At 37.3% G+C, this 24,493-nt stretch overlaps 1 protein-coding gene across 5 annotated transcripts in view; it reads left to right on the forward strand.

Moving 5' to 3' along the window:
- Lrrc4c (leucine rich repeat containing 4C) overlaps positions 1-24,174 on the forward strand; it is a 1,309,582-nt gene extending 1,285,408 nt beyond the window's left edge. For all 5 annotated transcript variants that reach the window (XM_036183236.1, XM_036183235.1, XM_036183237.1 and 2 more), the window contains one exon: positions 21,513-24,174. In XM_036183236.1, coding sequence (XP_036039129.1) covers positions 21,555-23,477 — 1,923 coding nt within the window. In that variant the 5' untranslated portion in view covers positions 21,513-21,554 and the 3' untranslated portion in view covers positions 23,478-24,174. The remainder of the gene's footprint in view (positions 1-21,512) is intronic.
- The last annotated feature ends 319 nt before the right edge of the window (positions 24,175-24,493 follow it).

Below are 24,493 nucleotides of genomic sequence, written 5' to 3' on the forward strand. Positions count from 1 at the left end.
AGGTTTTTATTAGCTGTATCAATTCCTTGGTTGAATTTTTAGGGTCACTCATGTATACTAACATGTCATCTGCAAATAGGGAGAGCTTGACTTCTTCCTTTTCAATTTGTATCCCCTTAATCTCTTTATGTTGTCTTATAGCTCTAGCTAGAACTTCAAGTACTATATTGAATGAGTAGGGGAAGAGGGGACAGCCTTGCCTTGTTCCTGATTTTAGTGGTATTGCTTTGAGTTTCTCTCCATTTCATTTGATGTTGGCTGTTGGCTTGCTGTAGATTGTCTTTATTATGTTTAGGTATGTTCCCTGTATTCTTGATCACTCCAAGACCTTCATCATGAAGGTGTGTTGGATTTTGTCAAATGCCTTTTCTGCATCTAGTGAGATGATCTTGTGGTTTTTTTTCTTTGAGTTTGTTTATATGGTGTATTACATTGATGGACTTTCGTATGTTGAACCACCCTTGCATCCCTGGGATGAAGCCTACTTGATCATGGTGGATAATTGTTTTGATGTGTTCTTGGAGTCTGTTTGCCAGAATTTTATTGAGTATTTTTGCATCAATGTTCATGAGGGAGATCAGTCTGTAGTTCTCTTTCTTTGTTGCATCTTTGTTTGGTTTAGGAATCAGGGTAATTGTAGCTTCTTAGAAGGAGTTTGGTAATATACCTTTTGCTTCTATTGTGTGGAACAATTTAAGGAGTATTGGTATTAAGTCTTCTTTGAAGATCTGATAGAATTCTTCAGTGAAACCATCATGTCCAGGGCTTTTTTTTGGTTAGGAGACTTTTAATGAATGATTCTATTTCCTTAGGGATTATTGGACTATTTAAATGGTTTATCTGGCCTTGATTTAACTTAGGTATGTGGTACCTATCCAGAAAATTATCCATTTCTTTTAGATTTTCCAGTTTTGTCGAGTAGACATTTTTGAAGTATGATCTGATGATTCTCTGGATTTCCTCATTGTCTGTTGTTATGTCCCCCTTTTCATTTCTGATTTTGTTAATTTGGATGCTCTCTCTCTCTGTCTTTTGGTTAGTTTGGATAAGGGCTTGTCTATCTTGTTTATCTTCTCAAAGAACCAACTCTTCGTTTCAATAATCCTTTGTATTGTTCTCTTTATTTCTATTTTATTGATTTCAGCTCTCAATTTGATAATTTCCTGGCGTCTGTTCCTCCTTGGAGACTTTGTTTCATCCTGTTCAAGGGCTTTCAGGTGTGCTGTCAAGTCACTAGAGTGAAATTTCTCCAGCTTCTTTATGTGGGCATTCAGTGCTATGAATTTCCCTCTTATCAGTGCTTTCATAGTGTCCCAGTAGTTTGGGTATGTGGTGTATTCATTTTCATTGATCTCTAGGAAGTCTTTAATTTCTTTCTTTATTTCTTCCTTAACCCATTGGTGATTCAGTTGAGCATTATTCAGTTTCCATGAGATTGTAGGATTTCTGTAATTTTTTTCTGTTGTTGAAATCTAACTTTAAACCATGGTGCTCTGATAGAACACTGGAGGTTATTCCAATTGTTTTGTATCTGTTGAGATTTGCTTTGTGGCTAAGTATGTGGTCGATTTTAGAGAAGGTTCCATGGGGTGCTGAGAAGAAGGTTTATTCTTTTTTGTTTGGGTGCAATGTTCTGTAGATATCGATTAAGTCCATTTGAGCCATAACATCAGTTAAGTCCATTATGTCTCTGTTAAGTTTTAATTTGGCCCATCTGTCCAGAGGTGAAAGTGGGATTTTGAAGTCTCCCACTGTTAATGTGTGGGGTTTTATATGTGATTTAAGCTTTAGTAATGTTTCTTTTACATATGTGGGTGCCCTTGTGTTTGGTGCATAAATGTTCAGAATTGAGACTTCATCTTGGTGGATCTTTTCTACAATGAGTATGTAATGTCCTTCATCATCTCTTTTAATTGACTTTAGTTTGAAGTCTATTTTGCTGAATATTAGGATGGCTACACCAGCTTGCTTCTTAAGACCATTTGATTGGAAAGTCTTTTCCCAGCCTTTTATTCTTAGGAGGTGTCTGTCTTTGAATTTGAGGTGTGTTTCTTGTATGCAGCAGAAAGATGGGTCCTGTTTTTGTATCCATTCTGTTAGTCTGTGTCTTTTTATAGGTGAACTAAGTCCATTGATATTAAGAGATATTAATGATGAGTGATTGTTCATTCCTGTTGTTATTTTTATTTTTTGGTGGTAGTGTGTGTGTACTTCTCTTCTTTGGGGTTTATTGCTGTGGTGTTATCTATTGCCTGTGTTTTCATGGGTGTATCTGCCTTCCTTAGGTTGGAATTTTCCTTCTAGTGGTTTCTGTAGGGCTGGGTTTGTGGATAAGTATTATTTAAATCTTGTTTTGTCTTGGAAGGTCTTGTTCACTCCATCTATGATGATTGAAAGTTTGCTGGGTATATTAGTCTAGGCTGGCATCCATGGTCTCTTAGTGTCTGCATTGTAGCTATCCAGGTCCTTCTGGCTTTCAAAGTCTCCATGGAGAAATCAGGTGTTATTCTGATGGGTTTGCCTTTATAAGTCACTTGGCCTTTTTCCTTTGCTGCCCTTAATATTCTTTCTTTATTCTGTACGTTTAGTTGTTTATTTATTATGTGGTGAGGGGACTTTTTTTGGGGTGTCTAGTCTGTTTGGTGTTCTATAGTCTTCTTGTATCTTCCTAGGCATTTCCTTCTTTAAGTTGAGAAAGTTTTCTTCTATGATCTTGTTAAATATATTTTCTGTGCCTTTGAGTTGGTATTCTTCTCCTTCCTCTATTCCTATTATTTGTAGGTTTGGTCTTTTCATGGTGTCCCAAACTTCTTGGACATTTTGATTCATGACTTTGTTGGTTTTAGTGTTTTCTTTGACTGATGAATCTATTTCTTCTACTGTATCTTCAACGCCAGAGATCTTCTCTTCCATGTCTTGCATTCTGTTGGTTATACTTTCCTCTGAAGTTCCTGTTGGTTTACTCAGATTTTCTATTTCCAACATTCCTTCTGCTAGTGTCTTCTTCATTTTTTCTATTTCCCTCTTCAGGTCTTGGTTTGTCTCCCTTGCTTTTTCATGATTTTCATTCAAGGATTTATTGTTTTCTTCTGCTTTTATTGTCCTTTCCTCTAATTTTTTATAGCATTCTTTCCATTTTTTGTTTGTCTGTTCCTCTACTTTATTTTTGATTTCTTCTATATAAGTCTCTAGCCTCTTCACGACGTTACTTATAAGGTTGTTTTCTTCTTCTTCTTCCATTCTGTGATGTTCAGGTCTAGCTGTTGGAGAAGGGCTAGATTCTGGTGATGCTGTATTGCTCTTTATTTTGTTCTGCCTTGACGTCTGTCCATCTCATCTTAGGTTCGTTCATGGTCTTATCAGTGTACTTGGACCAGAGAGAGTTGACAGATTTAGGGAGCCTCTTTCTGTTCCAGATGGAAGCTTTGGGCCAGATGAGAATGCTGCCCAGATAGCAGCTGGGGGGCTGGACTCTGAGTCTCAGGAAGTCCCTGGGGTTTCCTTATTTTGTCCAGATTTGAGCTCCTCTTGTCCAGATGGGAGTTCCTCTGTTCTCTGGTCCAGATGGGAGTTCCAGGGCAGGATGGAAGCTGGGGGCTGGTCTCTGATTCTCAGGAAGTGGCTGGGGTCTCTGGCAGATGGGTGTGGAGACAGGGTGTGGAGACTGCAGGGTCTGCCTGCAGTCTTGGAAAAGGGGATCCTTCCCACAAGGCCCGCCAATTGGCCAGAAACTGGGGCCAAGTTGGTCAGGTTCTCCTGGAGTGGTCTGTGTCCAGCGATTTGACCCAGGCGCAGTTGCCTCTCTGACTATTACCCAGGCACTCTGCTCTGGTCCAGCTTTTCTTTTCTGATTTAGTTAATTTGGGTATTTTTTTCTCCATCTTTTAGTTTGCTTGAATATGGGTTTTTCCTATCTTGTTAATGTTTTCAAAGAATCATCTGTTTCTTTCATTGTTTTTGTTTGTTTGTTTGTTTGTTTTGTTGAAACAGGGTTTCTTTGTGTAGCTTTGTGCCTTTCCTGGAACTCACTTGGTAGCCCAGGCATGCCTCAAACTCAGAGATCTTCCTGGCTCTGCCTCCCCAGTGCTGGGATTAAAGACCTGTGCCACCACCGCCTCCTGGCTTATTGGTTCTTTATATTGTTCTCTTTGTTTCTATTTTATTGATTCCAGCCCTCACTTTGATTATTTCCTGTCTTCTACTTCTCTTGGTTGAACTTGCTTCTTTTTGTTCTAGAGCTTTCAGGTACACTATTAAGTTGCTAGTATGAGATCTCTCCAATTTCTTTGTGTAGACCTTAGTGCCATGAACCTTCTTAGCATTGCTTTCATTGTGTCCCATATGTTTGAGTATGCTGCAAATTTGTTTTCATTGGATTTCTAGAAAGTCTTTCATTTCTTTCTTATTTCTTCCTTGACCCAGCATTCATTGAACAAAGAGCTGTTCAGTTTTTATGACTTTGTATGCTTTCTGTTGTTGATCTCAGTTTTAATCCATAGTGATCTGATAGGATGCATGAGATTATTTCAATGTTCTTATATCCAGATGTTGAGTCTTTCTTTGTGTCTGAGTATGTGATCAATTTTGGATGAAGTTGCCTGACAGAAAAGAAAAAAAGTATAATCTTTTGTTTATGGTTGAAATGTCTTATAAATAACTTTTAAGTCCATTTGGTTTATAACCTCTCCTATATGCAGTAATTATCTGTTGAGTTTTTGTCTGGGTGACCTCAGTGGAATATTGAAGTCTCCCAGTATTAGTGTGTGAGGGTCAGTATGTGATTTAAGCTGTAGTAGTGTTCCTTTTACAAACTTAGGTGTCTGTGTTTGAAGCATAGATGTTAAGAATTAAAATGTTATCTTGGTGGATTTTTTCCTTTGATAAGTATGAAGTATCCTTCCCTGTGTCTTTTGGGTTGAAATCTGTTTTGTGAGATATTAGAATGGCTACATCAGCTTGTTTATTAGGTCCATTTCACTGAAAAATCCTTTTAACCCTTTGCTTTGAGACAATATCTATCTTTGCTGTTGAGGTTTATTTCTTGTATGCAGCAGAAAGATGGTTTTTGTTGTCACATCCATTCTGTCAGTCTGCATCTTTTTATTGGAGAATTGAGCCCAATGATATTGAGAGATATAAATTACCAATAATTGTTAATTCCTGTTATTTTCTTGTAGATGGTAGTCATGGTTCTCTCTCTCTCTCTCTCTCTCTCTCTCTCTCTCTCTCTCTCTGTGTGTGTGTGTGCACTTCCATTATTTTGGTTTTGTTGGTTTGAGAATATACACTTCTTGCATTTTCATGGATGTAGTTTATCTCCTTGGGTTGGAGTTTTCGTGCAAGTACCTTCTTTAGGGCTGTATTTGTTGATAGATATTGTTTAAATTTGACTTTATCATGGAATATCTTGTTTTCTCCATCTATGGTAATTGAAATTTTTGCTGAATATAGTAGTCTGAACTGGAATTTGTGGTCTCTTATAGTCTATCCAGGCTGTCCTGGCATTTACAGTCCACATTGAGAAGCTGAGTACAATTCTAATAGGTATATCTTTATATGTTACTTGGCCTTTTTCTCTTGAAGCTTTTAATATTTTCTCTGGTATGTGTGTTTAGTGTTTTGATTATTATGGGGTGATTGGACTTTCTTTTCTGGTCCAATTTGTTTGGTGTTCTGTAAGTTTTTTGAGCATTTATAGGCATGCCCTTCTGAAGGTTAAGAAATTTTTCTATGATTTTATTAAAAATATTTTCTGGGCCTTTGATCTGGGATTCTTTTCCTTCTATTCCTATTATTCTTAGTCTTTTCATAGTGTCTTAGATTTTTTTAAAGTTTTATGTCAGAAAATTTTTAGATTTAATATTTTTTTGACCAATGTATCTATTTCTTCTATTGTTCTTCAACTCCTGACATTCTCTCTTCCATCTCTTGTATTTTGATGACAATGCTTGCATTTGTAGTTCCTGGGTGCTTACCTAGATTTTCCCTTTCCAGATTTTCCTGTTTGTGTTTTCTTTATTACTTCTATTCCATTTTCAGGTATTGAACAATTTTATTGTTTCATCCAACTGTTTTTTCTTGGCTCTCATGAAATTCTTTAAGGGACTTATTGACCAATTCTAATTTTTTATTGTCTTTTCCTCAATTTCTGTCAGAGATTTATAAATTTCCTCTTTAAGGATCTTATAAGTTTCATAAAGTTGGTTTTATAGTTGTTTTCCTGTGCTTTAGGTCTGTGGGGATATTCAGGGATTACTGTAGTAGGACTGCAGAGCTCTGTTGGTGACATATTGCCCTTGTTCTTACTGATGGTGTTCTTATGCTGCCATCTAGGCATCTGGGTTTGGGATAATTATACCTGTAGATGTTCATATCTGAGTTTGTCTTTGTTAGATGGGTTTGGTTTGTTTTGTTTTGTTTTGCTCTTTGTTTTGGTTTCCCCTTGTTTTTTGTTCCCTCTCTGTTCTTTCTGGTAGAGTGGCCTGTGGTTGAGTGGGAGGTCTCTACCCATGATGTAGACTAGATTTCTGGCTGCCTCCATGCCCTCTGTTATGGCTAAGGTTCCTCAGCTGGAATTATGGGTCAAACTATGGTGATGCGGTTGGAGGGTAGGCACTAAGTTGGACAATTCTGTGGCAGGGCAGGCTATTTGCAGTTCTCATGGGTGGCTTGACTGTTAGTTCAGTATGGTGCCTCCACTGGAATTGAGAGCCAGGACAAGGAGGAGAGACCAGTTGGGGGTGGGCTGGGGAAGCACTAAGAAAGTAGGAGTAGTCTGTGGTCAACCAGCTTACCTGGAGTTCTGGGGTCTCTGCTAGGAAAGTGGTCTAGATATAGTGACAAGGAGAAGGAGCTTTTGGGGATAGACTCTGAGAGCACTGAGTTGTGGTGGTCTGCTGATGAGTATCTTACCTGGTGTTCTCTTTGCTGGCTTGGGCGTGGCCTCTGTCTGGTGAAGCTGGGGTCAGTAGTTTTCAACCACCTATTATTAAATGCTCATTTTCTACTTCATTTTTTCATAGTCTTCATTTATTTTTTTGTTTCTCTTGAGAAAGTGGCAAGAAAAATCATTCAGTGTATTCTTTACAATTTTCACTGGTAAAGTGAATATCTTGAGCTATTTTGATTCATATGAGTTTTTATTAATAAATTTTATTAATCAATCATTATAAACCACTCTATCAACATGGAACCTAACCAAGACTTAAAGTATGATACATACTCAATAATTCAAATATTTACTGAATGTTTAGATAGAACCCAGTTCTATTCTTTAAGAAGTTTGTGAATAAATAGGATGACCACCTGGACAAACATTGACATTCATAAAAAAATTTAATAAGTTTAATCTTGGATTTACTAACAATTTAGAGAAAGATGGATAGCGAGACTGTTGAGGGAATAGAAATAGTTATTGTAAATTGGTTCTGGTTGGGCATAATTTAATGGAATAATCGGAGTGAGGAATCCAAGGCCAAAAGAAGAAAAAAGACCTGAAAAGGAAGAGTAGGATGTCATGCTTCGACTGAAAAAAATAGTGTCACTGTTAATGTGCTGCATTCCTAAGAGACAAGTCTGATACAATAATATGATAGAGCAGCATTGAGTAAGTACCTCACATGCCATGCCAAGCCATTGGTTATCAGGAGGATGATCCCCCACCACCACAACCAGAAGCTGTCTGCAAGTATTAGGAGACATTGTAGTTTTCACTGCTGGGGTTGATACTGGCATCTAGTGGGTATGTGCAGTAAAAGACTAAGGAAGTACTTCTCAGATAGATTTATCTGTACACTGGTTACATAGTTCCTCCTTTGATGTTAATTTAAGTTACTTTAAGCAAAAACATTACTGTGAACAATTACTATGGGGAAATATGAAAAGAAAATAATAATTTTAGAAATAAGGAGTAACATGTATTAATGATTTAGTGTCCTGTGAACCTGAAGAAAAATAGAATAAAAAGAGCAGGGTCTTGAGAGCCCAGATGTGATAGTATAAGCACAAAGGATGTTGCTCACATTATACCAAGCAAACTTGTTTTTGAGAGCTGGAGTGTTTTGACTGCCTAATCAGAAAGAATGAAATATGGAGAAGAACTTGGAATTTGATGTTCTAAGGTCCCACTCTCCACTTTGGGTAAGCATTTTGCTAAACAAATAGTTGTAAAAATACAAACATAGTCCTGAACATCTCAAATCCTTCCCTATAATTTGAGAAACAACTCAGTCATTTATATTTCATATTTTCATAAATAATCAATCTCAAAAAGTAGATATGATCAAAAGGATTCTCATACAGCCAGCAGCCTCATGCCAGGTATATTTTATTCTCCTTGCATCATAAGAAAGTAAGCAAACAAGGACACCAAAATCAAATCAATTTTTTATTTTGTTTTGCTAAGAGGTGTGTTTTGAGATTGAGATGAGTTTGACATTTTCTTGCTAAGAATTGGAACTATGACTGCCTTCTTAGCCTGTTCATCTATTCTAATGTGCTGCTTTGGATTCTGAGAGTAGCTCAAAGACGCCATTTTCTTTCGTGTATTTTAAGAAAAATGGTCTTAATGGGTCCATGAAGCACATTATGTGGATGATTAAGAGGCTATGCCCTTTAAAGGGCATTTGCAGAAGCCTTGACTAGTTGGCTATATAACTTCTTATCCTCTGCTTAAAGAAAAGGTTTAAAAGGAAAGAAAAGAACAATAGCTTGACCCAGTGCAGTGAGCATCACTCCTCAGTTCTGAAGTGTAGGCAGCTGTCTTCTGAAGCAAACCATGGAAACAACCTGCTTCCTGTAAGTAGAAACTTTTAATACAGCCATGTTATTTTAGGCACAAACAGCAGAGGGCATTGTTTGGTCAAACATCAAACAGGGCTGCTAGGACAATAACAAATAAACAGGAAAATATCTGCTTTCTCCACCCTCAAAGCTTGCAAGAAAGAGTAAGGAGACAGTGAAACGGTCTTCAGTTCGCTGTGTATGAAGGGTCCTATGAAAGTAACTGAAAACCAGACAAGCATCAACACAGAAGAGGAATTCCCCTCTGTAAGAATGGGACTCTATTACCTGCTAAGGATATGTCACAGGAAGTTCCTCATCACAGAGGTCTCCTAGGAACAATGGGTTTACAGCTTTAAGTGTTTTCACCCTCCTGTGTCAGCTGGGCCATTCCTTCCTGCATACATGCTTTAACAAATATTTGATCAGTATAATTTCAGGGAAATGTTGCTGAGTTAAGTAGCTATGTCTCTACTCTGAAAATTAACATTAGACTAAGATGTCACAGGCAGTAGAGAAACACTTGTGTATACAAGAACATAGCTAATAGTGATACAGTCATGGTATTGAATTATGTTAATGATTTTATGGTTGAGTGACTAGGCATAGTAACCTACAATGGCTTTCTGTGTAGGTAAAATTCTAGATGACACTATCAACAAGACAAAGGCTATATATTGTGAGCAGAGGGAACCCTATTACAAAGGCAAAGGGACAGATCAAGTTGAACAATTTGAGAAATTAAGAGCAGTCAATGAAGTTGAAGAAATAAAGAGGATTCAGATAAACCAGAAGGTTCGAAGAACACAGATTAGAAAACAATTCAGTTTGCATTGTATTCCAAGAATGTGGAGCCAAGATAAGAAGTTCAACTGAAGAACGACAGAAACATATTTATAGCTTTAAATGTCACTAAACGTGTTTCGTGAAGAGTTAGATATGACAGGACAATTGTGAAAAGGGAGAACCTGATAAAATATTTCAGGGGGTCCAAGTTAGAAATGAAAATGACACAGATAAGAAAAGAAATACATGGGGAGGTGAAGAGGGGTAATGGAGGGCAATGGGGAAATGAGAATATAGGGGGATGAGAATATAGGAGGTTCAAGCTAGAACAGGGACAGAGTGGGAGAGAAATGAAAGAAATACCACAATAAAGACATCATGGGAAGAGGGAGAAACCGAAAGCTAGGGAAGTTCCCAGGAATCCACAAGGATGACCCCACCTTAGACTACCAGCAATAGCTGAGAGGATATCTGAACTGGCCTACTCCTATGATCAGGCAGGTGATTACCCTAACTGTCATCATAAAGCCTTCATCCAGTGACTGATAGAAGCAGATTCAGAGATCCACAGCTAGGCACCAAGCCGAGTTCCAGGAGTCCAATTGGTGAGACAGGAGTGATTCTATGAGCAAGGGACATGGAGACCATGGTGGGAAAACGTACAGAGATGGCCCGTCAAAGTAGTGGAAATGCACAAACTGTGGACCAATAGCTGTGGAACCCCCTGTGTATTGGACTAGGCCCTCTGGATAGGCAAGACAGTTGTCTAGTTTGAATTGTTTAGGGGGCCCCGAGGCATTAGAATTGGGATACGTCCCTGGTGCATGAGTGGGCTTTTTGCAGCCAAGTGCCATGGTGGGACATTTTTCACAGCCTTGGTCAAGGAGGAGGGGCTTGGACATACCTCAACTGAATGTACCAGACTCTGCTGATTCCCCATGGGAGACCTTATTTTGGAGGAGGTGGGAATGGCAGGTGGGTTGGCAGGGAAGGCTGGGAGGTGGAGGAGGGAGGAGAGGGGAAATTTGTGGTTGGTATGTAAAATGAACAGAATTTCTTAATAATAATTTTTGTTTGTTTGTTTGTTTTCCAAGACAGGGTTTCTCTGTGTAGCTTTGCGCCTTTCCTGGAACTCGCTTTGTAGACCAGGCTGGCCTTGAACTCACAGAGATCCACCTGCCTCTACCTCCCCAGTGCTGGGATTACAGGCATGCACCACCACCGCCCGGCCAATAATAAAAAATAAATTCTTAATAATAAGACAAAAGAAAAGAAAAACTAGGTTATATTTAGGAGCACTACTGGGAAAACAGGGCCAGGCTGCTTGTGAATACAGACAAAAGAACAGCAAAGGAAAAGTACATTTTTGCCTTGAACAACTTGGTTTTTGGAACCAGCATTGATAAAGGAACAGACGCAGGTTTCTGTGTATGCTATGCTGCTTAATTCATGTAGTCCTCACAGTGTATACTTACTGGGTTTTATCATAACCCCTTAGGAAAAATGTAGCTTGCAGAAGGCTCTTTTAATAAAGATTGAATGAGTAACAGTAAACTAAACCTCCAACAGAAGTCATCTCACTCCAAATCTAGCTTTTCTAACACTGAATCCTGCTGAGAGAAACTAGAAATTCTTCTTCATATACTTTAATACTTTTCCAGGTTGCAAAAGAACAGAAGCTAAATGTATGCTTACTTCCCCTTTTACACAATTCACATGTAAATGTGAGCAGCAGAAATGATTCGCCCATGACTTCAGGATGATGATTTCTATACTAGCACAGTACTCCTTTTGTGGAATTCAGATTTCATGTTCTTTGAGATTTTTACTAGTGAGAGTTAATTTGAAGCTTTATAAATCAGTAGTCAGGCAAGCAAACTGACGCTCAGCCCCATACAATTTTAAAGTGATGTGTGGTGTACAGATTATTGAGGTCACTTATTTTTTCATTAAGCAGTCTTTCCCCTTCTATTTCTTTTCACTACAAAGGCAGAAGCCTTCTAAAGCAATGTTCTCATAATCTCACACCACTCTTAAAAGTCTCAAGGTTTTTTAAAATATGTTTATTGAAGCCAATGTGAACAATTATGTCTGGTGTACTTAGAACCTCGATGCACCAAGCTACCCTTTCAAATGTACCTCTTCTCAATAGGAGTCCTCTGCTTTCACTGTCAGCTTTCTTAACTTTTATTCTCCCTGGTTTGAGCAATCTCATTTTTCCCTCCTCCACTACTACACTGCCTCAGTCGTAACATCTATTTCCTTAAGGACTCAATTAAAGCTCTAATCCTCTTCTGAAAATTATAAGATTAGTCATGCCTACATTGGCTTTTGACTATGACTTACAGCATTCAAATATTTCCTACATAAAATTATAATAATGCACAGATGGATATGTGCACAATTTGATGTTCTAGATGTGATATTGCAGCTGTAACAAGATAATATTCCCAGAAGCACTGGCCGATTTAGAGATTTTGTTTGTTTTTAATACTCTTCACTTTCTTCTCTGAATTATAGCACTACGTCATTTTCTGTCATGTGGATTTTCATCATTTTAATAACAGCATTCTCTTTTTACCTCATTTTACTCATTTACGCATATTCTAATGTCATGTCTAAGCACAGACTTACATTCTAGAGTTATAAGACAGGCCTCCTTAAAAGCACAAGTGTGGAGACAGATTCTTTCTCATAAAACACACTTTCTCAAATCTTAACATCATTTTGGAAACATTTGCAAAGACACTGTGCTTAAACCAAGCAGCTGTCTGTTGACTTGACGGGTCAAGTCCCTGGGTTGCAGCCATTTAAATACTGTAGTGTTTTCATTACATTTACATAGAGGGTCAGCCTGGGGCATACTTACTCATAAAAAGGTCCTTGAAATTCTGTGGGTCTGTGCACTTCTGCACACAAACTTAGAGGGAAAGCTCAACATTCTTACAAGGGTGGATTTAAAAATAGGAGAAGAAAGAAGAATGATTTTAGGAAATACTGATAAAACAAATTGATTTGAAAAGGTGAGCTTCCTTTGGTAATAGTGTAATTTAATTTGTGCCTTTTTCTCTTCTAGCACTTTTTAAATATAAAGAGAGGTTGAGAAATGATTTTTCAGGAGGAACTCTTCTTGTCATGGTGGGAATAAACTTAAATAATTCTCTTACAGTGAATTCAGGGTAACTGGTTAATTTTCTGAGGAAGATTCAAGATGTATAATGTTATCATAAATTTGTATTTTTCAACTTCCTTTGTCTTTTCTTTGGTATTATCCTAAGGTGAAATGAATTCAAGAGAGGAAGTTGGAGTGGAAGAGAGAGGGGGACTATATCAGAATCGATTTAGTTGCACATAACCTGGGTGCAGGGCTCAAAAACCTCTACACAGTCAAGTATCAATGGTTTGATAGGATTAAAAAAATGTCCACAGGAAGAACCATTGCTATGTAAATTAACTCAGTTGCTTATAACAACATCTAAGAAGTAAGTTCTTTGCATTTTTTCTTCTTTTTTGGTATATCAGCTTCAACTCCAGGCTGGCTTCCCTTTGACATAAGATAGTTGCAACTCCAGGTGTCTTTTCTTCTCAGAGTATTCCAGAAACAGAATATATAATTATATGTCCAGCCTTATTCTCCCATTTTGGTTAATTTTGAGAGGAAAATGTTTCATGGTCTACTAAGCTGACAGTTCCTTGTATTTACTGGCTAGCTTTTGTCCCATGTCCAGTATTAATTAGCTTTTAACAACAGAAGTCATTCTGTCAATTCTGACTTAGGTAAGAAGCTAACAGTTTACAGCCTATATGCTGGCCTGCAATGTCTGTCCTATGTGCCCTGAAAGTTAGAAATATTTTTGAATTCTTAACTGTTTGGGTTGAGGTAAAAGGGATTATATTTTGAAAGTTGTGAAAATTACATGAAAAATTTGTGCCCATAAATAGCTTGACTGGAGCACAGTTATAACCACTGGTTTACATGTATTCCATGACTGCTACAAGGGCAGATTTCAGTGACTAAAATATTTACTATGTGGCCATTTTCAGAAAAGTTTGCCTATAAATACAGGATCATTCTTCTTGGGTGATGGATTCTAAAGAATTTAGTTATCCTCAAAAAGAGTAAAAAATTAGAATGCTGTGTAGAAAGCCTATAGTTGTAATGGATTTTAGCTGATGTTCAATAATAATATAAAAATATGATTTTTATATGACAAAAATTCTCCTAAAATAATTCTGTATCCAACCATTAAAACATCTGAGTTCATTCCTTACTATGATAAAGGAGAAAAGCCCCTCAAAACCATTTGACAATGTAAATGAGTATAGTGGTAAAGATCTTTTCATACTTTATTCAAACTGGAAAAATTAGACTTGAGGATGATTTTTCAGTGGGAACTTGATTGGCACTAAGACATAACAATGTAATGTGACAAACATAAGGTGCTGTGAGAAACTATTAATCTCTGAGTACAGACCTCTGTGGAAGCATTCCAGGATAAAGTTAATGCTTCTAAGCTAGGGATAACATTCAGTAAAGTGATTCCCTAGCATACTGGAAGCCCAGGGTTATGAGATTCTATCACCAGTATCTCATAAACCTGGCATGTTGGTGCTCTCTTGCAGTGTCAGGATTAGAGAAGTAAAGGCAAGAAGATCAGAAATCCTAGGTAATTGAGGTAGTTAAGGAATAGAGAATTTTAAATCAGCCTGGTCTACATGAGATGGTCTCAACCAACCTACCAAGCAACAACCAAAAAATTGATTACTGGAATATTCTGTAAGACCCAATGAACACATTTGCTCTAAGATAGTTCTGGAAGAGGAATGAGCTGCTATAAAGAGATTGAATGAGTATTGAGAGATAAACTAATAGGTGGGTATACTGATAAGTCATTAGGTGTTGGTTCAATAACCTGCCCATGTAGTCCAATGATCCAAGTAACTTCTGCCCTAGCCTGTGAACTCTCTAGCCACAGATTTCTGGCCATAACAACAGTACCATATATCAGTTCTTTCTTGTGGAGGATGGTTATCCCCATAACATTTATGCCACTATTTCACGACTGGGGATATCTTGTCAGGGTAGTTGTTATTGTAGCTAATGGTGCTCACAGGTGATTGAGATTGGTGATTACTTTTCTCCTTTGGTAGCATGTATAACACCTTCCAGCAGTGAGAGCTATCTAGTCAGAATAAAGTTTCTAGTTCAGTACCAACTTGATTTCTCCATGTTTTATGACTTAATTATGAGGTATCATTTTTTCTTTTTTTTCTTTATTATATTTGTGTTTTAATTTTATATATCAGCCATGGGTTCCCCTGTCCTCCCCCCTCCTGCCACTGCCTGCCTCCACTTTCCCTCCAGCCCCTCCCCTTCATTCCCATCTCCTCCAGGGCCAAGACTCCCCTGGGGATTCAATTCAACATGGTACATTCAGTACAGGCAGGTCCAGTCCCCTCCTTCCAGGCTGAGCAAAGTGTCCCTGTGTAAGCTCAAGGTTCCAAACAGCCAGCTCATGCTCTAAAGACAGGTCTGGGTCCCACAGACTGGGTGCCTCCCAAACAGTTCAAGCTATTCAATGGTCTCACTTATCCAGAGGGCCTGCTCCAGTTGGGGGCTCCACAGCTTTTGGTTCATAATTCTTAGGCAGTACACTTTTTATCACTAAGCTTCGGGACAGAACTAAGAAAAATGACAGTAGCCTGTAATGTTTGGTGATCAATGGGACCCTGTCAGCAAATAAATCTAAAATACATTATCCATTCCTTGTCTTAGAGTTTTGATTTGTCAGTCTCTGCTGTCTGGTAGGGGCATTGTAACCCTGTTAAATAGCAAATATATTTCATTTAAAATTTTAATTTAAAAATATTTGATGATGTAGATATCTTAGGAAGCTTCTACAGTAGTAGGTTTCTGTATAACTTCTTTAAGAGACTATACTGCTAGGTACCCATTACCACCCTCTACCCTGCCCTACTATCTCCACTCTATTTAATCATTCCTACTCCATCATTCTTATTTCTCCATTGTATCTTGTCATTCTACCTACTCTTTCCTGAATGTACCCTATCTGTGACCCCCTTAATAATTTCTTGAGGGGTTGGGGATTTAGCTCAGTGGTAGAGCGCTTGCCTAGCCAGCACAAGGCCCTGGGATTGATCCTCAGCTCAAAAAAAAAAACAGAGAAAAAAAATAATTTCTTGATATAAATGGATATTCCAAATGAAATATACATATCTAAAGATTCAAAGCTAGCATCCAAAGATGAAAGAAACACACAACATTTTTTGTTTCTGAGTCTAGGCTGTCTCATATAAGATAACTATTTGCAGATACATCCACTAACAGTTAATTTCATAATTATATTTTAACAACTGAATAACATTGCATTTTATAAATGTAACGTATTTCTATTACCATTCATTAGTTAATGGGAATCTAAATTGTTTCCATTTAATAGTTATTGCAGCTACTGTAGCAATGAACACGATGGAACAAGTATCTCAATAAGAATATATAGATTATTTTGAGTATGTGCCCAAGCTATACCTTTGGGTATAGCTATGCCATGTGGAAGATCTATTTCTATCTTTAGGTGAACATCCACACTAATTTCTACAGTGGCTGTACCAACTTGCGCTCCTATAAGCAATAAATAAGCATTCCCTTTCTCCATAGTCATGCCAGTATATGCTAACTTCCAAAAAATTATTTTATCCATTTTGAATGGATAAGATGAAGTCAGAAAGTAGTGTTGATTTTCATTTCCTTGATGGCTAAGTATGTCGAACATTTTAAGTACACATCTATCAGTAATTTTCATTTCATCTTTTGAGAACTCTCTTTTTAGTTCCTTTTCCCAATGTCTAATTGGATTTTTTTCTCTGTTCAGTTTTCTGCATAGCTTGTACATTCTCAATACCAATATTCTTTTAGAAGTATAACAGTTAAATATTTTCCCATGGTATAGGATACCTCTTCACTCAAATGATGGTGTCTTTTGCTCTATAGAAGTATTTTAGTTTCTAATGGCCCTCTGTAGTATTCAGGTTTTTCTAGTGGAACAGAACTTAAAAAATGAATCTACATATGCAAAAAGGGGATGTATTAAAAGGGGATGCTGCTTAAAGGCCATAACCCAGCTAGTCCAACAATGGCTATCTACCAACAGAAAGTCCAAAAAAAAAAAAAAAAAAAAAAAAGCCCAGCAGTTGTCTACTCCATAAGGGTGGATGTCCCAGCTGGTCTTCAGTATATATCAGAATTCTGAAGAAGTAAGTTCTCATGCCAATTAAGGAATGGACTTTTAAGAGAGGCCAAGCAGGCAAAACTCAAATGCCTTTTTATTCCGATTCTTTTATATAGGATGTCCTTACAAGGTATTATCCATATTAAAGGTGAGTTTTCCCACTTCGAATGATTTAATTAAGAAAAATCCCACATAGCTATACCTTGCCACTTGACTTGTGTTTTAGTTAATTCAAGGTGTGGTCAAGTTGACAACCAAGTATAGCCATCACATCCCACTGGGCAACTATTGGTCTTAATTACTGAACTACCAAGATCCTATCTAGAAAACCCCTTTACATGCTTTTAAATTCAATCATATTTTTTTTTACTTCTGTCAGTCTCAAGTCACAGAGTTTATGTTGAGGTTCTTAACCCACTTGGAGTTCAGTTTTGTGCTGGATGAGGGAAACTTCTCTTAGTAGACAGCAATTAGCAATCTATATCAATTGAATGTCTAGAGAATAAGAGAATATGGAGTGCTCAGCCCTAAATGAGACATCTACATATCACTCACATCTTTCCAAGGTTCAGAGCTCATCATGAAAGAGGGTCAAAAAGACTATAAAAGTTTGAAGTGTTGGAAACAGGGTTACCCTGTTTGTGTTCATGTATACCATAAAACAGAGTTTCCCTGACACAATACAGCAGATACATGGGTGAACTCACTGTCGTTGTAAGAGCATGAAAAAGGCCTGTATATGTTCAAGTCAGACAAAACTTCAACATGGATGGGAGAGATGCAGAGACAGTCTCAATCCTTGAGGATTTATGAGCAATTGATTACTGCAATGAGACAAAGAGTCAGTTTTCTTTAAAGGTGTGACTCCTGTTTGTTTGACCATGCTCTTTGAAGCTCCCATAATCCAGAGAATTTGGGTAGCAAAATTTGAAGGATGAATTAAAAAAGAAGTCACAAATTTTGATGGTCTATTAGCCAGGGTTTTCTAGACTAACAGAAATTATACATATGTGTGTGTGTGTGTGTGTGTGTGTGTGTGTGTGTGTGTGTGTGTGTGTGTGTGTGAGAAAGAGAGAGAGAGAGAGAGACAGAGACAGAGACAGAGACAGAGACAGAAAGAGGCGGTGCAAAGATGGAGGAGGTATATTTGAAATTATCATTATTAAGCTTAATTGAAGATAAGGAGTTTGGTGCTCCATGTTCATTGAGTATCATTAAGTGTATATGTGGATAGTCGGGTATTTTGGATGAACTTAATTCATCTATATACCTCAACTTTCTATACTAATTCTAATGTCTATGCTCAGCCTGTATCAACCCAGCAAAAAGACTGTGCTAAACAATGCATTCCCCCTCAATCCACTTTTCCAAATGCACTAGATTACCAGTGCATGGAATGCATAGGTGGGAAGAAAAGCCCATTGACAAAGTCAAGATATCCTTCAGTACATAGCTAAAAGCATTGTAGTTTAATTCAAAACCCACACAAATCCATTTGTAAGTAAATGTTGTGAGATGTCAATGTAATGGATAATGCATAGCTTAAATTGATTTCCTTTTGACATGATAAAATTATTTTATAAAAGAGATGTTGAAGTTTGGCTTTTGATGTAAAATAACATAATTTGGATTTTAAAGTAGAAAATCTTTTGTTGATAGCAGTTTATTTGATTCAGTGCAATGTACTAGAATTATTTGCTATAGGTTAAAAATTAGCTTTGAACCAAGTATAATTCATAAATCATTACTTATGACTGATTCATCAGAAACTTCATTAATTGCAATAATACAATGACCTTGAAGGGAGCCAGAAATAGAAACCACAACCCACCCTTGGTAAAGAGGAATAAGAGACTCATATCACCTAGAAGTAACAACTGTATTCGTATGCCCATGATTTCGTGTGTATTCATGATCATGTCAGCTATTCCTTATAATAACATCAATCAGGAGATATTTAAACATCCATTGAAAAAGAGGAAAATCATGATGTTTTCTGGAAAATAGAAGAATCTGATATTCATTGTGTTAAACAAAAAAGCTAGACAAGTATCACATGTTCTCTTTTATATAAAGATTGAAAGGGTGTGTTGAAGGAATAAACAGACTGTCTTTACCACTTAATTTTTAAGATGCATTAAGGGAATATTCTATATTACCTATCATAGGCAAAAACTTGTATTATATGAAAGTCTTATCAAAGAACTTTGGAGTGAAAAGCAGTGCTACCTTTTAAAGATTATACAAATGAAAATCATGTTGAAATAAGCCTCCCAGTTTCAATGGCACAGAGATTTGCAAATGGGTATAAAATCCATTCTCTATTGAGACCTATTGAATACAAAATATGAAAAGTGACAGGATAAGGACTTATTGTCTTTATAACTATGTTTTTACAACTAACCTACAGTGCTCCAGTCCCCAGGATTTTATAAGTAGAGTCATGGTATGTAAAATGGAAAAAAGGAGAGTTGGAAAGGACCCTGAGATGCCAACCTTATAAAAAAAACATGAATTGGTTTATTAATAAATGACTTTGAAATAAAATCTCTTATGCTTAATGATTTTATGCATATTGTGGAAAATGAATTTGCATGTAAAACTGTCCATAGTCAAGATTGCTGCAAGTTATAATGCTTTCTAATGAAAATATCAATAAACAGGATTTAAAATGTTTATTTGTACTAGTTCTTTGAGAATTTCATATATCTTATTTTCATCATATTTACTCTCTTTTACCCAGTTCTTCCCAGATCTACATCCTCCTTCCCTTCTCTCCTGGTTTTGTGCTCTCTCCCCTACCCATTTGCCAAAGCTGTGCTATTCTGGCATTGGAGCCTGGTGCCAATATTTTGTCTCATGGTGATGAACATAGATTACTGCTCATATCTATTCCCTGGATATTTGACCATTTAAATTTATATTCCCCCAGGGACAAGGATTCCATTCTTTGTCTTTATGTTTCTAGTACTGAGCAAGATGTCTGGCTGAGAAACTCCAAAAGTAGAAGCAGTGATAATAAAAAATATATAGCACTTACTCATTTTTCACAACATGGTAGGCATATTTTAAGTCCTTTAACTGCATTAGCTTTTATAATCAGAACCTTGAGGAGTGAGTGATGGTGCCATTTCTATTTTACCAGCGAAGAGAAGACACTGGGCCACAGAAAGGATGAGTAACTTGCCCAGTGTTGTAACTAAACAAACTAATCTTGTCCACTTTTAGAATGTTGTGAACTTCTAACCTCCTCACTTTTTTCTTTCTGAAAGGTTCATAGAAATAAAAAAAAAAATGCTACACCTATTTTTTCTGTAAATCAAATTTGATACTTATGAAATTAAATTAGGAATTGACCCACTGCAGACATCAGCAGACTACATTATACTGAGTTACATATGTGAATCTCTATGAAAGCTCATATTCACATATATATGTTTATATATCCCATGTGTATCATATATACATATCTCTATCTCTATCTATCTATCTATCTATCTATCTATCTATCTATCTATCTATCTATCTATAGATATATATATCTGTTAGTCCATCCTCATGAAAGCATAAATTAAGTTGTCATCACTTATAGCTGAGGTTGCTCCCAGGAGAAGATATTTAAATAAATTAATTGTGAAACATATTACACACTAACCTTTTTTTCTTCACAAGCATGTTCACAAGATGTTTCTGCTGTGGACCAATCTGATGACCTCTGAGTCCTGGTTTCATACTTTAACAATATGATTTCTTGTGTGTTTCTTCTCCTGTGATTCTTGTTCTTTAAAGTTGAGAACATAATGCCCATGTCAGAGGAGTGTTTTAAACATTGGAGAAGATACTAGGGATTCACATGGGCATGTATCATATATAGCTGTAAACTAAAAAACAGGTGTTTCTGTTCGTGGTTAAGGGTCAGTTGTCACCACTTAAAAATTATTAATAATTTTTATCAAGGCCTCATACAATTTATCTTTTCATTAGACACCAGAATTTAGTCTTTCCTGGATAACTTTATTTTTGAATTCTGTAGTGCATAGTACCTGCTACAGAAGGATTTCATAAATGTGCCCCCTTAGTATTTTGCATGGGAAAATTATTTAGATTTGTTGGCTGGACATAGTGCCTGAATCTTATTTTCTGTACATTTCTCATCTGAGATGACAATATACACCTCCATGAATTTGGCTTCTATACAGTTGGGAGCTGTTAAGCACTACATTGGTGCCCTCAGTCTCAATGTTCCATTTCTCTGTGATTAAACATCTGATTGCATTCAAATGGTGAATGACTCCTAATTTGGATGGACTATAGAAATACTTCTCTGTGAATATTAGCAATGTAGCCCACCAAAAACTACTAAATGTGTTTACCAGAAAGTCTATTAATTTAATTAATTAATTAAAAGTTAATGCAGATAAAAAACTTAAACAATTACCGACCACACTGTGCAATTGAGTAAATGTTAAACATTATTATTATTATTATTATTATTATTATTATTATTGTTTCTACTTTTGGTGTTTCTAAGCCAGACGTCTTGCTTAGCATTGGAAATATAAAAACGAGGAATGTAATTAATTAAATTGAATGTTAATTTTACCGATAATGTTTTTAGCTCCTTACTATGTCAATAGTAGTACTCTAGGAAGATATTTGAAGAAGTAATACTTTTTTGTTTCCTTTGTTTTTCAGACTGCTTGAACTCCAGAAGGACCAATACCAGATAAATTATGAATGTTGAACAAGATGACCTTACATCCACAGCAGATAATGATAGGTCCTAGGTTTAACAGGGCCCTATTTGACCCCCTGCTTGTGGTGCTGTTGGCTCTTCAGCTTCTTGTGGTGGCTGGTCTGGTTCGAGCTCAAACCTGCCCTTCGGTCTGCTCCTGCAGCAACCAGTTCAGCAAGGTGATTTGTGTTCGAAAAAACCTTCGTGAGGTTCCTGATGGCATCTCCACCAACACAAGGCTCCTGAACCTCCATGAGAACCAAATCCAGATCATCAAAGTGAATAGCTTCAAGCACTTAAGGCACTTAGAAATCCTCCAGTTGAGCAGAAATCATATTCGAACCATTGAAATTGGGGCCTTCAATGGTCTGGCGAACCTCAACACTCTGGAACTCTTTGACAATCGTCTTACCACCATCCCGAATGGAGCTTTTGTGTATCTGTCTAAACTGAAGGAGCTCTGGTTGCGCAACAACCCCATTGAAAGCATCCCTTCTTATGCTTTTAATAGAATCCCTTCTTTACGCCGCCTAGACTTAGGGGAATTGAAAAGGCTTTCATACATCTCAGAAGGTGCCTTTGAAGGTCTGTCCAATTTGAGGTATTTGAACCTTGCCATGTGCAACCTCCGCGAAATCCCTAACCTCACACCACTCATCAAACTGGACGAGCTAGATCTTTCTGGGAACCATTTGTCTGCAATCAGGCCTGGCTCTTTTCAGGGGTTGATGCACCTTCAAAAACTGTGGATGATACAGTCTCAGATTCAAGTGATTGAACGCAATGCCTTTGATAACCTCCAGTCACTAGTGGAGATCAACCTGGCACACAACAATCTAACATTACTGCCTCATGACCTTTTCACGCCCTTGCATCATCTAGAGAGGATACACCTTCATCACAACCCATGGAACTGTAACTGTGATATCCTGTGGCTCAGCTGGTGGATAAGAGACATGGCCCCCTCAAACACAGCTTGTTGTGCCAGGTGTAACACTCCCCCCAATCTGAAAGGGAGGTATATTGGAGAGCTGGACCAGAATTACTTCACATGCTATGCTCCCGTGATTGTGGAGCCCCCCGCAGACCTCAATGTCACTGAAGGCATGGCTGCTGAGCTGAAATGTCGGGCATCTACATCCCTGACTTCTGTGTCTTGGATTACTCCAAACGGAACAGTCATGACCCATGGGGCATACAAAGTGCGGATAGCTGTGCTCAGCGACGGCACATTGAATTTCACAAACGTAACTGTGCAAGACACAGGCATGTACACATGTATGGTGAGTAATTCTGTTGGCAACACTACTGCTTCTGCCACCCTGAATGTTACTGCGGCAACCACTACTCCTTTCTCCTACTTCTCAACTGTAACAGTAGAGACTATGGAACCTTCTCAGGATGAGGCACGAACCACAGATAACAATGTGGGCCCCACTCCAGTGATCGATTGGGAGACCACCAATGTAACCACATCTCTTACGCCACAGAGCACAAGGTCGACAGAGAAAACATTCACCATCCCAGTAACTGACATCAACAGTGGAATCCCAGGAATTGATGAGGTCATGAAAACAACCAAAATCATTATTGGGTGTTTTGTGGCCATCACACTCATGGCTGCTGTGATGCTGGTCATTTTCTACAAGATGAGGAAACAGCACCATAGGCAAAATCACCATGCTCCAACAAGGACTGTTGAAATCATTAATGTGGATGATGAGCTCACTGGGGACACACCCATGGAAAGCCACCTGCCCATGCCTGCCATTGAGCATGAGCACCTAAACCACTATAACTCTTACAAATCTCCCTTCAACCACACGACAACAGTAAACACAATAAATTCAATACACAGTTCAGTGCATGAACCGTTATTGATCCGAATGAACTCTAAAGACAATGTACAAGAGACTCAAATATAAAACATTTACAGTTACAGAAAACAAACAATCAAAAAGACAGTTTATTAAAAAATGACACAAATGACTGGGCTAAATCTACTGTTTCAAAAAAGTGTCTTTACAAAAAAAAAACAAAAAAGAAAAGAAATTTATTTATTAAAAATTCTATTGTGATCTAAAGCAGACAAAATTATGTGTATTCCTCAGAACCTGTTTTTGCTGCACTTACCACTTTCCCACACTTCCTCCCTCCCTTCCCCGATTGCCATATTTTTCATAGATCTCAACTCCCTAAAGAACTGGTCTAGGAAATTTTGTAAGAATTCTGTTACACTTTGAGATTTTTATGGTGAATTCTAGTGGTGAGATCCAGTCAATTTTGTCTCTTTCTCTCTCTAATTTTTTCATTTTTTTCTTTTTCCTTCATGCCCTTCTGAAGTAGTCAAATGGGGAATGCAATATTAGAAATAGATTTTTAAGAAAGAATGAGGAAAAATGCAAGATCTTATATTTTTCATGTAATGACCTGTTCTGTATTTATGAGGAGGACATTCTGTGGAGAAAGAAAAAAAAAGTAAGCAAACAACAGATTTATTTACATATAAGCATCTATAAAACCCATGAGTTAAAAAAAAAAAAAAAGAACTCTAGAACCAGAATTTGTAGTTCAAAAAGCTTAAAATAAGATTATAAATAAAATATTGTTGGTTTTTCTGTACCTGGACATAGCTTATTTGTAGTCTGGCTCAAATATGAGAAACTTGAAGGTAATTAGATTCCTTATTTTCTAAGAAAGATATTACTATAGTACTCTTTAATCAAAGCATCATTTTCTACATGTCTCTGCTGCTTTATCTGACTAAAGTTGTCTATCAGTATTCAAGGATGCTATGAGACTCTTTCCTTCCCAATACGACTGCCCCTTGTAAAATTTTCAGATAAAAAGATAGCAATTTATGATCAAAATTTATTTCAAGTAGGGATATCAATGTGATATATTTGCTTTTTTTCTAAAGTAAATCCCACAGAATAGGTGA

The sequence above is a fragment of the Onychomys torridus genome, chromosome 4 (genome assembly GCF_903995425.1).
Source record: "Onychomys torridus chromosome 4, mOncTor1.1, whole genome shotgun sequence".
NCBI lineage: Eukaryota > Metazoa > Chordata > Mammalia > Rodentia > Cricetidae > Onychomys > Onychomys torridus.